The sequence below is a fragment of the Lolium perenne genome, chromosome 1 (assembly GCF_019359855.2).
Source record: "Lolium perenne isolate Kyuss_39 chromosome 1, Kyuss_2.0, whole genome shotgun sequence".
Lineage (NCBI taxonomy): Eukaryota > Viridiplantae > Streptophyta > Magnoliopsida > Poales > Poaceae > Lolium > Lolium perenne.
The window spans coordinates 174,063,422-174,079,116 of NC_067244.2; the positions used below are offsets into that span (position 1 = coordinate 174,063,422).

At 48.5% G+C, this 15,695-nt stretch overlaps 1 protein-coding gene across 1 annotated transcript; it reads left to right on the forward strand.

The window, feature by feature from the left end:
• Positions 1–373: 373 nt before the first annotated feature.
• Positions 374–4,810, forward strand: LOC127313187 (gibberellin 20 oxidase 2). Its single transcript, XM_051343743.1, has 3 exons — positions 374–997; positions 1,134–1,458; positions 4,230–4,810. The coding sequence occupies exons 1-3, from the start codon at positions 420–422 to the stop codon at positions 4,515–4,517; spliced, it is 1,191 nt and encodes a 396-aa protein (XP_051199703.1). The 5' UTR covers positions 374–419; the 3' UTR covers positions 4,518–4,810.
• Positions 4,811–15,695: the final 10,885 nt, after the last annotated feature.

Genomic DNA, 15,695 nt, shown 5'->3' on the forward strand with positions numbered 1-15,695 from the left:
TTCAGAGAAATCTTAGCTTCCAAATCATCTTATTGTCGGAACCAGGAAAATTGCTCTCCAAAAATTCATATACTGAATTCATAGTATCGCTTGGGCAACGTTCCAACAAAACAAACATTTGGCATGGGACCGGTCAAGCATTTTATGATCGTGACATGTGGACGACTTTTGTGCACCTAAAACATGTTCACATAATCTATTCTCTAGATGTTCTGAAGTATGGTTTAATCTATCTCTAGACAACTGGAGTATATGTTATTTATATCAGACCTGCACTTTTGCGAATTTTAAGTTATTCAATTGTTGTATTTCAAACGGGCCCTCGGCTCGTTTGGTTATAAATAGCCGCAGAGCTCCATTCAACCGCCAACCCGCCACTTCCATATACGAATAGCTAACTAGTTTTTTCTGTGTTTACCATGGTCGACCTCTCAAACTCTGCAACAATGTCGACTCCGTCCATGGAAATTGCCCTGGGTTGTATCCCCGCCGACCCGAACGGGATAGAGAGCAAGAATGTTACCAACGTCCTTGACCTCTGGCACCTGAAGAAAGAGATCCCGGCTCCCTTCGTCTGGCCCCACGCAGACACGCACCCGTCGTCGTTGACGACGACGGAGCTGGACGTGCCGGTGGTCGACGTTGGCGCGGCGCTGCGCTCCGCCGCCGGGATGCGCCATGCCGCGGCGCAGGTGGCCGCCGCGTGCGCGAGCCACGGCTTCTTCCAGGTGACCGGGCACGGCGTGGACCCGGCCCTAGCCCGCGCCGCGCTTGACGGCGCCGGGGGCTTCTTCGACCTCCCGCTCGCCACCAAGCAGCGCGCACGCCGCGCCCCCGGCACCGTCACGGGCTACGCCTCCGCCCACGCCGACCGCTTCGCCTCCAAGCTTCCCTGGAAGGAAACTCTCTCCTTCGGCCACGACCACGACGACGGCGACAGCCGCGTCGTCGTGGACTACTTCACCTCCACCCTAGGCGACGACTTCAAAGACCTAGGGTTAGTAAAACATGAATGACTAAACAGTAAACACTCAACCAGCTCTGCATTTCGATTTCATATTTCTACGGAACACACTTGTAAGTAACATATGGATGAGTAATGTCGGGTGGGTGTGTAACTGTGTATGCTGCAGGGAGGTGTACCAGGAGTACTGCAAGGCGATGGAGGAGGCGTCGCTGGCGATAATGGAGGTGCTCGGGGTGAGCCTGGGGCTGGGGAGAGGCTACTACAGGGACTTCTTCGCCGACGGCAGCTCCATCATGAGGTGCAACTATTACCCGCGGTGCCCGGAGCCGGACAGGACGATGGGGACGGGGCCGCACTGCGACCCGTCGGCGCTCACCATCCTGCTGCAAGACGGCGCCGTGGACGGGCTCCAGGTGTTTCTCGACGGCGCCTGGCGCTCCGTGCGGCCCAAGCCCGGAGAGCTCGTCGTCAACATCGGCGACACATTCATGGTACGTACGGTCGCATGTGCACTAGATCTTCCCGATCTCGGTACACCACGGTGTCGCGTCGCGTCGCGTCTCGTGCCGTGCCCCTCGTACGTGTCGACATGTCATGATATGCATTTAGCATGTATGATGTCCAATTGTCCACGGAAACGAACGATATAGTGGGGCTTTCTTTTGTCTTCGTCTAGATCGCAAACCCTTTACCCTTAGTGCCATCTTTACTACTCCCTCCGATACGTGACAAGTGTCAGGACATTAGTTTAACTTAATCAAATTTGAACTAGATCTCGACAATTACTATAGATCAAAGGGAGTATAGTTATAACATCAGCTTATACGAGAAGCTAACCATTATACATAATTAACAAGGGTGTGAATCATCATCAGGTCGCACCAACTGTGGATCCCCGCATCTGGCCCATCAATTTAGTGTTTGAGATCATATCCTTTTGGTTTAGTTACAAAATTTGGAACTTACTTTTTTTTCGATAAAGGGAATATATTAATATCAAGAAGATACCCATTACACCCAGCCTCTGCAACAACGCACCGCCCTAATGGCACTACGGATGCACACAGCCAAAAACAAGAAAATAAAACTAAGAAACAAAAGTCCCGCTACAGTATCTCGGGCCTAACAACAACAATACATCCACCGCCAAGACAACACCTGAATTACAGACTCTCCAAAAACGACGCCTCCAAGAAGGGAACAATGCTCAAACACCGTCGTCGCCCGATCAAAGATCTTAGGTTTTCACCCTGAAGATAGTCCCCGCTCTCAAAACAATGCCTCCACCAAGGTCATTGCCAGGCACAACCAATTAAGGCCAGACCTTGGATTTTCACCCTGAAAGGTAGGACTCTGCACTTCACCTGTGTTGTCGCCCCCACTTTCATACCGCTGCTGTGAAGCCCGGAACACCAAGCAAGTCCCTCAACAGCGTGGAGACTTGAACCTCCCTTAGCTAGTCCTCCCCTCCGGCCTTCATGAAATTCTCTTCTTCCGACTTTCATCATGGATCCATAGTCACTTGATGTCAACACAGAAAAAGAGCTTCGCGCCGCTCCCTCCAGAACCAATCGGTCGGAATAAAAGCATGGGTGCGCACGACCGAATACCTCTGATCCAGCAAACTCCAGACAAAATTTGGAACTTACTACATAATATACATGTATTTGTTATTTTTATATTGGTTACATGAATATATTTAAATATAAAACTTCACATAACATATCTCAATGATTTTTCTAAGAGCCTTTTGAAACTTACACATATGATTTTCTCGAGCCATAAAAAGCATCTACTTTCCTACTTTTTCTTGAGGGCCCTAATCCCTCTCTTTCTATTGGATGCTCAACCCAGTTTAGTCGTGCCCCCATTACAAAAAAAAAATGTCCTAACAAATGGTTCGTCCACCCGTCTTTGCAGAGTTCATGGTTTCCCCCCCTTTTTTGAATATTTTGGTACACAAATGACGATGATAAGCTACTCTTACATCTTAAAGGAGCTTTTCTACTACACTTGTCAAGACGATCCATGACAAAGATGATAGCCATGATTAATAGGATAAGGAAACTACTCGTATGGAAACCTAAGAGAGAATTGCTTCGAGAACCCTATGCCCGGCAGATTACTTAACCTCAACAAGGACATCAGGCACAAATATCTGCTGAATAGAATAGATATGAGGCATTGGGTACTTCCCATTTTCCTGAAGATGACATAATTGGGATCTCAACATGGTTCTACTATGTGCATAGTCATGGATGTTGTGTTCATTTTTGCTTTTTTTTGGCTTCTTCTCATTCTTCATTTGTTTTCTATCATATTAGAGTTTTCCCTGTTTTATCGTCTCTCAATGAATATTTGCACTACAATTTCATAATAACAAAAGAGAAGAAGTAGCAATTTGGAACACAAAATGAATTTCTCTTCAAGTTTTAGCGTGTCTCACTATTCAAGTTTGCTTTTTTTTTTTAATGGCCTGAATAGTTATGTTTGACCCCTTGAGAAAAAAAATCTTCTATATTTAGAAACAGAGGTAGTGGTATAATGAATGATAGACTTGTGTCCTAGAGAAAAAAAAGTGCAAGCTCTATTAAGCCAATGTTGGAGCTGAAATTTTGCCTTTTTTTTTAACCGAAGGACACAAAGTTGTCCTCGTTCTATGAAAATTTGTATGGACTTCATGTGCACGTAGGACCCACACACTGTATTTGGCTTACTCAGCCTCCAGTGGGTTATGCACGATTGCAACACGCACGCCTTGACTTGTCTACGCACACATGTACCATAGTGATCGAGTCAGTTGTCTGTTTCGAAGTTTTGAGCCACCAAGACGGAGTGCCAGCATAAGGTTATGTGGTTCCTTTCTGTTTTAGCCGTTTTGGACGCTTGCCTATCTTGGCTGTCGTACGCCGGCAGGCGGTGGTGGCCGGCGGGGCCCTCCCCTTCCCCGGTACGGCCCCTGCACGTGACGCCGTCGGTTTCCTAGTTTTGGCGCCAATGCCATGGCATGCCATGCACGACGGATGTAGCTTTCGCTTGCCGTGCGCCTGCGCCTGTCCGCAAGGCATCGGTGAGTCGACCCGGCGCTCTGCACGTCGTCATGCTCCTTCGTTCCGACACAGCACCGTACGCCTCGTCCACTCTCCCACGGTTCCCAGTTCCCACGGTTCCTCAGTCTTGCACACAAAGCTCACGCCTTTCTAATTAGTGATGCACCCACGATTCACAGACAAATTAGCTTATCTCACTCTGTTGTAAGCAGGCGCTGTCGAACGGGCGGTACAAGAGCTGCCTCCACCGCGCGGTGGTGCACCGGGAGCAGGAGCGCCGCTCGCTGGCCTACTTCCTCTGCCCACGCCACGACCGCCTGGTGCGCCCGCCGCCGCCGTCGTCTCCGGCGCCGGCGCCCCGGCTGTACCCGGACTTCACGTGGGCCGACCTCATGCGGTTCACCCAGCGACACTACCGCGCCGACAGCCGCACTCTCGACGCCTTCGCACGCTGGCTCGGCCCACCAAGCTGCTCCGCCCCGCCGATGTCGCCCGGCTAAGGCCCGAGAGGCCGTCTAGTCCTTCTTTATTTATTATGGTCTTGTATAATTTCTTACGCTGTGTATTGGGGGAGCATGTGAGCTGTATATTGTAGCACAACTAACTATCCTGTCGACTGTCATGGAGCAGCTGTATATTCCTTGCTGCGTGCGTATAGTCAGTCGCTAAGCGTGTAGATGTAAGTACATGTGCCTGTACGATATGAAGAGACAAGTGCTGCTACAAAATGGATCTTATGTATTATGCACCATGATGTCTATTCATAGGTTCTCTGCACTATTCTTCAGTTCAAGTCTTGTATTTCTAAGCTTTTGTATCACTGGCCCATGTGTAATCTACAAGCCAAAAATTGCATTGACATGATTCGTTTTAAGGAGTGCCTATGGCTGCTGATTGAGAGAATTAACAAAGTCTCGGACACATTTCTGCGTACATATATATCAAAAAAAAATCCATGGTGATGTAGTAAGTTCTTCATATTGTGCAAAGCACACAATTTTTTTATAGTTCAAAAGAATGTGAATTTTGCAATCTCAACATTGGGTCAACAGTTTCTAACATAATTAAAAGATCGACTGTTAATAATTTCCACAACCGGTATCTTAAAAAAACTGGACGCAAAATTTTGCAACTAGTTACCCCTGCAGCCCGCATCCCATTGTCGATTGAGAGAGTTAAGGAAGTCTCAGACACATTTCTGCGTACATATCCATAATATATATCCATGGTAATGTAGTAAGTTCTTCATATTGTGCAAAGCACACATTTTTTCATAGTTCAAAAGAATGTGAATTTTGCTATCTCAACATTGGGTCAACAGTTTCTAACATAATTAAAAGATCGACCGATGATAATTTCCACAGCCGATATTTAAAAAAAAATCTGGACGCAAGCAACTAGTTACCCCGGCAGCCCCCATCCCATTGTCCAATTATATATTTCCGAGTTTTCAATAAATATGAAATAACTGCACAACTTTAGAGAGTGCAATTGTGTGGTATGCAGTGTGCAACTTTAATGGTCCACCATTGTGTAAAAAGCCTGGAGCTAAAGCTACAATGGCGGATGAACTGATCGATAACGAGCAATTGTGTTGGTATGAGGAAAAGCTAGAGGAGAATTTTATTGAGACAGACAAACGTGATATCCACCAGATTCCTCTTGGTCGTTTCGCAGAGGATGAGTGGGCATGGACCCAGGAGAAAAACGGGTTATTTTCGGTACATTCTCCCTATCGAATGTTGTCAACAATCTAGCGTGCAGCCCAACCTTCAGGATCTGATGAATCACAAAATTATGTACGAAAAGATGCATGTGGATTAATTATAATCCAGGTTTTCCCGCTGATACACTTCAGAGTGATTGTAATCCTGTCAGTTAATCTATAAAGCTCTAAGAATTCGCAAAAAAAGGTGTGCAACTTTAGGTGCCTCAATTTTCAGAAAATCATATCATGTGGGGATCAACAAAAGCGTAAAATGGCAATTCCTTTTTTAGGGCTTGAACGCTTTCCATTCGAGAAGGATCCCAAGTACGTTTTGTTAAGCTTCATGCACTAACCACTTGAATCAAAAGTCCGAACTGATGGAAAGGGATAGGCAATCTACTTTATACACTTCACAACACCCCCACTCGCGTGTGACGGGAGAAGAGAAAGTGAACACGTGAAAGAAGAAGAGCACACCGAAACAGCGGTGGCTAAAGAGGGGGGCAGCAATTTTTAGTCTTAATTGCGAAAACCATGTGAAAGACAGGATTTGAACTCGAGACCTAGGGCTCTGCTACCATGTTAAGCTTCATGCACTAACCACTTGAAACAAAAGTTCGAACTGATGGAAAGGGATAGACAATCTACTTTATACACTTCACAACACGTTTATGGGTAGATATTGATGGGATTCGCCATAGAAAGTAAATAAAAAATCCTATGAAGGGCGAACAAAAACAAGATTAGATCTACAAGAGCCATGATCCATTCTAAGAGATGCAAGTAGAGAGAGAGAGATCTACATACCCTTGCAGATTGATAAGCGCAAGTGTTAACAATGTGGTTGATGTAGATTTCCTCCTCCCCGGTCAACGTCGTAACGAACGACGCCTCCGAGTTATGCACATGTGCAACACAATGGTGTCTCCTCCTTCTTGATCCAACAAGTACGATGAAGAGGTAGATGAGATCTACAACCAGCGGCGGCAATAGTGGTGTCTGGTGGAGATTCCTTCGGGGCAGGGCTTCACGTACGCGCATTAGAAATGGAGGAGGGAGAGGGGCAACAAGGGGGAGGCCGGCTAGGGTATGATGGCGAGCCCCCTGCACCCCCTCTAGTTATATAGGGGCAAGGGGAGGGGTGCACTAGTAGGAAAACCCTTATAGGCGGAGCTTAGTTCTGTGGCGCACCTCGAAAAATGCGCCACAGAAATTTATTTTGTGGCGCACCAGGCAAGGTGCGCCACAGAAATAGCTTAATTTTGTGGCGCACCAGCGAACCGTGCGCCACAAAAACTTGGTGGGCCCCACAACCTGTCACCCCCAATCATTGGTTTTACTATTTCTATGGCGCACGTACCACAGTGCGCCACAAAAATAAGATATTCTGTGGCGCACGGCCACGGTGCGCCACAAAAATAAGCTATTCTGTGGCGCAGTTAGCCTGGTGCGCCACAGAAATAATGTATTCTGTGGCGCATTGTTCTCGGTGCGCCACAGAATTGGCGACCCAGATCTACAAAAGTGAGCCAACCTCCCACCTACCACACTACACAAGCCATTCTTCTTCCTCCATCTAGCTCGTCCCCCCTTCTCTCTCATACCATTTTGACTCTACTTTTCACTTGCTTGGGTATTTATTGCACTTACTTTGGTTGATACTTAATTGGAGTTGAGGAGAAGGCTCTCCATACTCTCTCCTCCTCTCGAACTCATCGATCGCGGTCTCGTCTCGGTATCGAATCTAGAAGGTGAGTAGTTGGAGGAGACATACATATGCTTGGAGGAGACATGCATATGCTTGTAGATCTTGTGTGGCCGTCGTGTGTATGGATGCTTGTTGCAGGTGAAGCGCTTGTGTGTGTGCCGGTGTGGTGCATGGATGTTTGCCGAAATGTTGATTCATTTCCGTTTCGGCAAATTTTGCACTACCCATATGTCCTACTTTGAGGAGAGGTCATGCCGAATTTTTTCGCTCCATGTAATACCTTGAGGAGAGGTACGGCCCATGCATTTGGTGCGGTTCTAATTTCCTGTTCTATGTATACCATTTGCAGGCAAGCATGGTCCTCTCGATGAGTTCCGCTCGAATTTCTAGATACAAGATAGACGCGAAGGAGGACATGATTCGGAACAATAGGCGCCAGATAAGATGTCCGTGTCGATCATGCAAACTCGAGCGCTGGATCAACCCTGATTCCGGACAACTGGAGGAGCACCTGCTGAGGCGCGGTTTCATGCAAGACAACCAGGCGCGGCCGACCCCATCAAATGTTGCGCATGAAGACCATGTCGAGCGAGATGACTATCATCATGAAGAAGACTATCATCATGCCGATGGGGACTATCATCATGAAGAAGAAGTCGGCGGAGAAGATCATCATGAAGAAGAAGATGCCGGCGGAGAACATCATCATGATGAAGAAGAAGATTCCGGCGCGACCCCGCTAATTTCGGCCTTGCGGGACTCTCATGTTCAAGATCTTCTCCTCCAGGAGACGAGCAATGATAGAGTTGCAGCTAGAGAGAGAGCCAAGCTGTCGTAAATGGAGAAAGACGGGATGACTCCGATCTTTCCTGGGTGTCGTCCGCAGGATACGCGCTTGCATGTAACGCTTGATTACCTGCAGATGAAGACACAGAACAAGTGGACCGATTCCTGCTTCAGCAAGAACTTAAAATTCTGGCACGATCGTCTCCCGGAGGGGAACACATTGCCAAGTAGTACCGAGGAGGCCAAGAAAGTCGTGTGTCCCCTTGACCTACCGCACGAAAAATACCACGCCTGCATTAATGATTGTGTGATTTATAGGTGCGAGTACAAGGACAGAACCACATGCCTGGTGTGTGGCCACGGACGGTACAAGGTTGGGAACAAGAAGGTACCTCGAAAAGTGGTATGGTACTTTCCTATCACTCCCCGTCTGCAGCGGTATTTCGTGGACCCTAAGGAAGCAAAGCTCATGCAATGGCACGCGGAAAGGCAGAAGCCCGAAGAAGATCCGGAGATGAGCTATATGCTGACACACCCTTCAGACGCTGGACAGTGGCAAACATTGGACATCGCCTTCCCTAGGTTCGGGGGCGACGCAAGGAACATCAGGCTGGGTATGAGCACCGATGGACTCAATCCGTTCGGCAACCAGAGTAGCACGCATAGCACCTGACCTGTGTTTGTATGGCCTTACAACCTACCCCCGTGGCTGTGCACCAAGCAAAGGTACATACACCTGAGTATTCTCATTCAGGGGCCGAAACAACCAGGTGTCGACATGCATTTGTATCTCGGGCTGCTGAAAGAGGAGTTAGACACGTTGTGGAAGACGCCACCCCGTACGTGGGACGCCTACACTAGAACTTATTTCGATATGAGAGCCGCGTTGATCACGACGGTCACGGACTATCCTGGTTACGCATATGTATCTGCCCAGGTCGGCCACGGATTCAACGGCTGTGTGAAGTGCATGGACGATACCCCGCATCTACAACTACCAAGGGATCCCGGGTCCTCGAAAACCGTCTACCCAGGTGCTCGAAGGTGGCTTCGCTTGGATCACCCGTGGAGAAAACGCGGTGATCTGTTCAATGGTAAAGATGAGCCCGATGGACCCCCACGCCCGAGGAGCGGCGCAGAAATCGATGATCTTCTGAAAAATTGGAAGGAGTGCCCAGCGCCGGGAAAGAAGCGACCGAAGCCAGAGCCGCTGCTCGGTGTATGGAAAGCGAGGTCTGTTTTCCACGACTTGGAGTACTGGAAGGTCCTCCACACGCCCCACAGCCTCGATGTCGTGCACATTACGAAGAACGTTACCGAGAGTCTGCTTGGCACTCTTTGCAACTCAGAAAAGTCCAAGGATGGACCGAAAGCAAGATACGATCTTAAACATTTTGGCATCAGGAAAGATCTTGAAGCCCCCGATACTGACGACGACAATGATGATGATGATGATCAGACGGAAGGGACTCAACGTCTCCGCAAAAGGGCTAAGAAGAACGCGGTGCAGCTTCCCGCTGCCTGCTTCACAACGAGTCCGGAGGAGCTCGAGCAGTTTTTCAGGTGCCTCCTAGGAGTGAAAGTTCCTCACGGTTACTCGGGGAATATAAGCAGATATCTGGACGTAGCGAAGAAGAGGTTCACCGGGATGAAGTCTCACGATTGCCACGTGCTAATGACGCAGATACTTCCCGTTGCGATCCGAGACATAATGGACGAGCACGTCTGTGATACACTGTTTGGCCTTTGCAACTTTTTTGACGTTATCACCAGGAAGTCGATCGGCGTGAGGCAGCTCAAGATGCTACAGGATGAGATCGTGGTGATACTATGTGAGCTCGAGATTTACTTCCCGCCTGCATTATGTGATATATGCGTCCACCTCCTTCTCCATGTCGTTGAAGACATCAAGCAGCTCGGCCCAACGTTCCTCCACAACATGATGCCTTTCGAAAGGCAGAACGGTGTCATGAAAGGATACGTTCGCAATAGGGCCCGTCCAGACGCAAGCATGGCCAAGGGGTTTCTAACCTACGAGTGCATCTCCTTCTGCCAGAATTATCTAAGCACCGAGGACGACGAGGATCATGTTGGTCTACCCCCCAGGACGCACCTCGGGAGGCTCGCTGGAGTCGGTCACCGCGAGGGCTACCGCTCAGTCCATGTTGGCATTGAAAATCGACGCGACGACTTTGAGAGGGCTCACCGGGTCGCGCTACAACACTTAAAACTGATCGAACCTTTCGTGCAAGAGCACAAAAGCATGGTCGAGCAGAATTACATCGATATGGGCCGGCCGAGGAAGATGGGAGACGTAACCAAAAAGCACAACTCCAGCTTCACACGTTGGTTCAAGCAAACTCAACTGGTTGAAGCACAGAGAAAAAGGCCTTCTACCGAAGATGAAAAACTCATATACACCTTATCACAGGGACCCGCGCATAACGTAAGGACCTATCAGGGGTACGACATCAACGGTTCTGAGATTCTACACCGAGGAAAAGGACAGAAATAGTGAAAATCAAAACTCAGGAGTAACTATGCTGTCATACGCCGATGACGAGACTAATGTCAAGGAAAGATTTTTTGGAAGGATCGAGGAGATATGGGAGCTCAATTACTGTGGAGAGACGGTGCCAATGTTTCGTGTGAGATGGGCCAAGAAGGTCGAAAAAGAAGGCCGATATTTCACAACCATGGTTATACCCGATGCAAAATCGAAGAACGCATCCGCGAAAAATGAGCCATGGGTACTCGGTAGCCAAGTTGACCAATGCTTCTTCATCACCGATCCGTCGAGGCCTAGCCGTGTTGTCGTGAGGAGGGGCAAGAGGAGCATCATAGGAATGCAAGGAGACGCCAACGAGGAAGACTTGGACAAAAACGGTGACCCGAAGATGGAGGAGGAATTCGACAGGCACTTCGACATGCCTACTACTAGTAAAGTAAGAAGGAAGACCTCCCTACCCTCTAAAGGTTGTCCGTTCACGCGAAGAAATCTCAAGGTGGCCGGCATAAAGTATTCAACCGCCAACAACCGAAAGGGCAAGAAGATTGCGAAGAGACGCTAGAGCTCGGAGCCGGGACGAAGAAGATCTTTTTTTGGTCTATCACATGTGTGTGAGTGTGTGTGTTAGACAAGTACATGCATGTGTGTGTGAGAGAAACAAGAACGTACATGTTTGTAAGAGACAAGTAATTTATAATACTATACTAATTACTAAATAATGTTGTGTTATTTATTGAAATGTAACTAAAATATGAAAAAAAGGAAGAAAAATTGTGTGGCAGCCAGGGTTCGAACCTGGCTACTAATGGGCTAACATTGGCCTTAACCACTGGGCTAGTGCTAAGTATCTGTCAGTACACAACAGTAAACCATTTTGTTTTGCCAAGTGTCTTAATTCTGTGGCGCACCATCCTTTAGGTGCGCCACAGAATCCCTTAATTCTGTGGCGCATCTACAGGATGGTGCGCCACAGAATTAAGACACTTGGTGAAATATCGACTCGAACCTTTCTTTCCCACTCACAGTAGCAGTTCTTCTTCCCCGACAAGCCCTAGCGTAACCGCCACCGCCGAGCCAGGAGGAGGAGGAGGACGCGCACCGCCGAGCCGCCGCCGCCGAGCCAGGAGGAGGAGGAGGACCACCACGTACCAGGAGGAGGAGGAGGACCGCCACGTACCAGGAGTAGGAGGAGGACCGCCACGTACCAGGAGCAGGAGGAGGACACGCACCGCCGAGCCGCCGCCATAGATCCAGGAGGAGGAGGAGGACGCGCAGCCCGAGCCACCACTGCAGAGGAGGAGGAGGACAATGCCATCACCACCGCGCCCTGCCACCGCCGCCGTTCGGTGAGAGTCCCTCTCCCCTCCCCACTCCCTTGTCCCCCTCCCCACTGTCTTGTGCCCGAATTTCCTCTGTGTTGATGAGATATGCTTTAATCAGCAGAGGAGATATGCTTTTGAGAGTTGATTTAGTTGTCCAAACAATCCGCCAAGTAAATGCATGAATTAACATTGTAAAGTTTGAAAATTGGTATGTAAGGGCACTAGGTTGAGTTGTAGAACATGATCACATTGTCTCAGCAGGCTGTCCTTATTTTGTGTGTGTCAGATGCAATAATAGGTTGTCTGCTTGCTAGTATGACCTTTTTTAGATTCTACATTCTTAAATTCCATGGAAGCCCTGAATAACTTCTCAGCCTAAAGTACTAATGTGTGATTAATTGTATTGGTGAAGTAGATGATCTGCAGCCAGAACTTCTAGACGATATTGACTTAAGCCACCTAAAGTAACCATTTAAAGGAAAATTAAAGCATTGCTCACTAACCTAACAGAATATTACCAATTAAAAGAAAATTAAAGCATTGTTCACTAACCTAACAGAATATTACCATTTAAAGGAAAATGAATGCATTGTTCACTAACCTAACAGAACATTACCATTTAAGTGAAAATGAATGCATTATTTACTAACCTAACAGAATAACAGTTGGTAGAAGATCCTCCATTTTGTTTTCACTATTTACTTTTTATTTTTATGCAACTTATGTGTCCTTATATGTTTTGCATGACAACAGTATTCTTTTGAAACTGTGGTGAACAGTGTGCTGTTCTAGAAGTTAGTTTAGTATGAATGCCTTCTATTCCCAATTTCCCATTAAAGGGTGAAGCATTCTGTTGTGTCTTCTAGCCATAAAATATAAATAATTATAGCAGAAACAAGGGATCATTTGATATTATTGCATCTATTTGAAGCAGAAAATATGAAGCTCCATTTGATAGAAGTAGATATTGCATTTATTTGTGCTGATATGAAGCAGATAGAAAATGTTATCTATTAATGGAAATGAATAAGGTTCTCTGGTTTGAAGTGCTAGCTTTCATAATGTTTTAATGTACTCTAGTTTTTGTAGTGCTCCAGGTTGTGTAGTACTGCTCCAGGTTGTAGTGCTCCAGGTTGTAGTGCTTTAGGATTTTTGTAGTGCTCCAGGTTGTAGTGCTCCAGGTTGTGGTGAAGTTGTGCTCCAGGTTCCATTTGATACAATATAGTGCTCCAGATTTTTGTAGTGCTCCAGGTTGTAGTGCTCCAGGTTCCATTTGATACAATATATATGAAGTTGTGCTCCAGGTTGTATTGCTCCAGGTTGTGCTCCTTGCAAAATATGCTGAAATAGATGCTTGAAGTTGTGCTCCAGGTTGTGGTGAAATAGATGCTCCAGGTTGTGCTCCAGGTTGTGGTCAAAATATGTTGGCTTTTGTTTGATGTATTGTAGATGGGCAACTTTGTATGGTCGACATATGGTGGATATGTTGGATATATGGTGTATATGGTGGATATTTTTGCAGGGATTTCATTGAGTTGCCCATTTCTCCCGAAGCGTTGATTAACTTCCGTTTCGGTTGAGAAATGGGCACTCCTACGTAGAAAAATTAGCAAAAGTCATGCCGAATTTTTTTGTGGACTTTTGTACTAACTTGTTGCCTCTTTTTAATGAAGTGCAAATAAACATGTCGGGCAGCACTTCTAAGCCCAGGAGCCAGAACGAAGAAGCGAGAGAGGCCAACAAGGACTTCTGGGAGGGCTACGAGCAGCCCCGGAAGGCCGCCGCCGAGTCGCCCGGCGATGAGGAAGAGGGCCGGGACGCCGCCTCCGAGGGAGAGGGCCAGGAGGCCGCCGACGACACCGAGAGGGCCGGGACGCCGCCTCCGAGGGAGAGGGCCGGGGGGGCGCCGCCGACACCGGCGACGATGACGATATCTGGGACGCCGCCGCCGAGACCGGTGAAGAGACGACCGGTGAAGAGAACGCAGCCAACCGCACGGAAGGTGATAGCGGCGGCAACCCTCAGGAGGGTAAGAAGAAGAGGACGGCGAGGAGGCCAAGGAGGGATCGGAGGCCGCAAGTGCTCGCCAACGTCACCGATCATTTCACGGTAGTCTCCGAAAGTGGCCTACCCTTGGAGCCTTCGTGGGTTGCCAAAGGGTACGGCATGCAACTAGGGTGCATCGTCCGTGAAACCGTGCCGATCCTAACTCAGGACCTCAGAAGCAAGGAGAACGAGGCTCTCGCCCAATCCCTCCTCCAGAAGCTTCACCAACGATACACGTTCCCGCAGCCGTTCAATAAGAAGTTGGACTCTTTAGCTCTCACGAAGATGAGCACCGCCTTGAGCAGCTGGAAGAACCGGCTGAAGAAAAAGATCGATGCCGGTGAAAGCTGGGAGAGAATAAGTACCAAAGACCCGTCGTTCTCCTTAGAAGACTTTAATGCATTCAAGTCTTACTTAGAGAGTGACAGTGTTAAAAAATGGACCGCATGGGGGAAGAAAATGCGGGAGTTGAACTTAGGGACCCACCATTGCGGAAGTGGCGGTTACCGAGGAAAACAGCCCACTTGGGACAAGGAGGATGCCGAGATGGTACGTCTGGGGAAAGAAAACCCCTGGCACAAAATCCAGGATGAACAGGCTAGGAACTTTGTCCGGTCCCGCTACTACTTAGACTGGAAGACGGGGGAATTTATTACGGATCACGAAGACGTGAGGGATTTCGAGAAGTACCTGGTAAGGATAGTTCTATATTATTTCGCTCATCTTATCAGGCAATGAAGCCAAATGGGCTAACCTTAAGTTCCTTTGTCTGAAGGATGAAGAGTTGACGAAGGCTGGCCCGTCGTCCCAGGGGTCGACCGAACCGTGGGACACGCCTTTCAATAGGGCGATGAACAAATACAAGGAGAGGGAGCTGGACAAGCCACCGACGTCGGGTGGCCGTGTGTCCGGCTTTGGCACAAGTATGAAGCTATCCGAGTACTACGGATCGGATGCCAAGACGAGAAAGCTGGAGAGGAGGTCATCGGCTAAGGATAAATCCGAGGTTCAGGAGCTGAAGAAGAAGGTGGAGACACTAGAGAAGCTGGTGTCCGAAAAGCCTATGGAGAACACGGAGATGATGAATAAGTTATTGGACGAGAAGATCCGACAGATCATCCCCCCTGGGTTGATGGAGGGGTTAGCTGCTTGGAATGCGGGAGGTCAAGTGGGGCCGATACATGTGCCCAGCATCAGCGGCAGCAACTCAAGCTTCCACGTGTCACCGACGGTGCCGCTCCACCCGACGCCGGCGTCGGGGCTCCACCAGACGCCGCCACTCCACCCGACGCCGCAGCTCCAACTGGTCGCATCGACGCCCCCAATCGCCGCCCTTGTATCGACAGTAGCCGAGATCGACGCCATCAAGGAGGTAAACTCATTAGTTACTCCTTCGCGTCATCTTCTTTAACTATATATGCCTTTCGTGACTGCCATCTCACGATGCCCAACATGGCGCCCCTGACTCAGGATGAACCATGCATATTTCTGCAAGCGGTGGAGCCCGGCGGCAAGTTGGTGGAAGTTGCTAGCGGCCATGTCATGGCTTCCCGCATTATGCACGGCGCTAGATTGGCGGAAGACGTGGCGAAGGTCAAG

Bases quoted from the DNA above. Each gene is read 5' to 3' on its own strand.
- LOC127313187 (XM_051343743.1), top strand. From the start codon at position 420: ATGGTCGACCTCTCAAACTCTGCAACAATGTCGACTCCGTCCATGGAA. The intron at 998-1,133 runs GTTAGTAAAACA...TGTATGCTGCAG, and splicing joins GACGACTTCAAAGACCTAGG to GGAGGTGTACCAGGAGTACT. The intron at 1,459-4,229 runs GTACGTACGGTC...TGTTGTAAGCAG, and splicing joins ACATCGGCGACACATTCATG to GCGCTGTCGAACGGGCGGTA.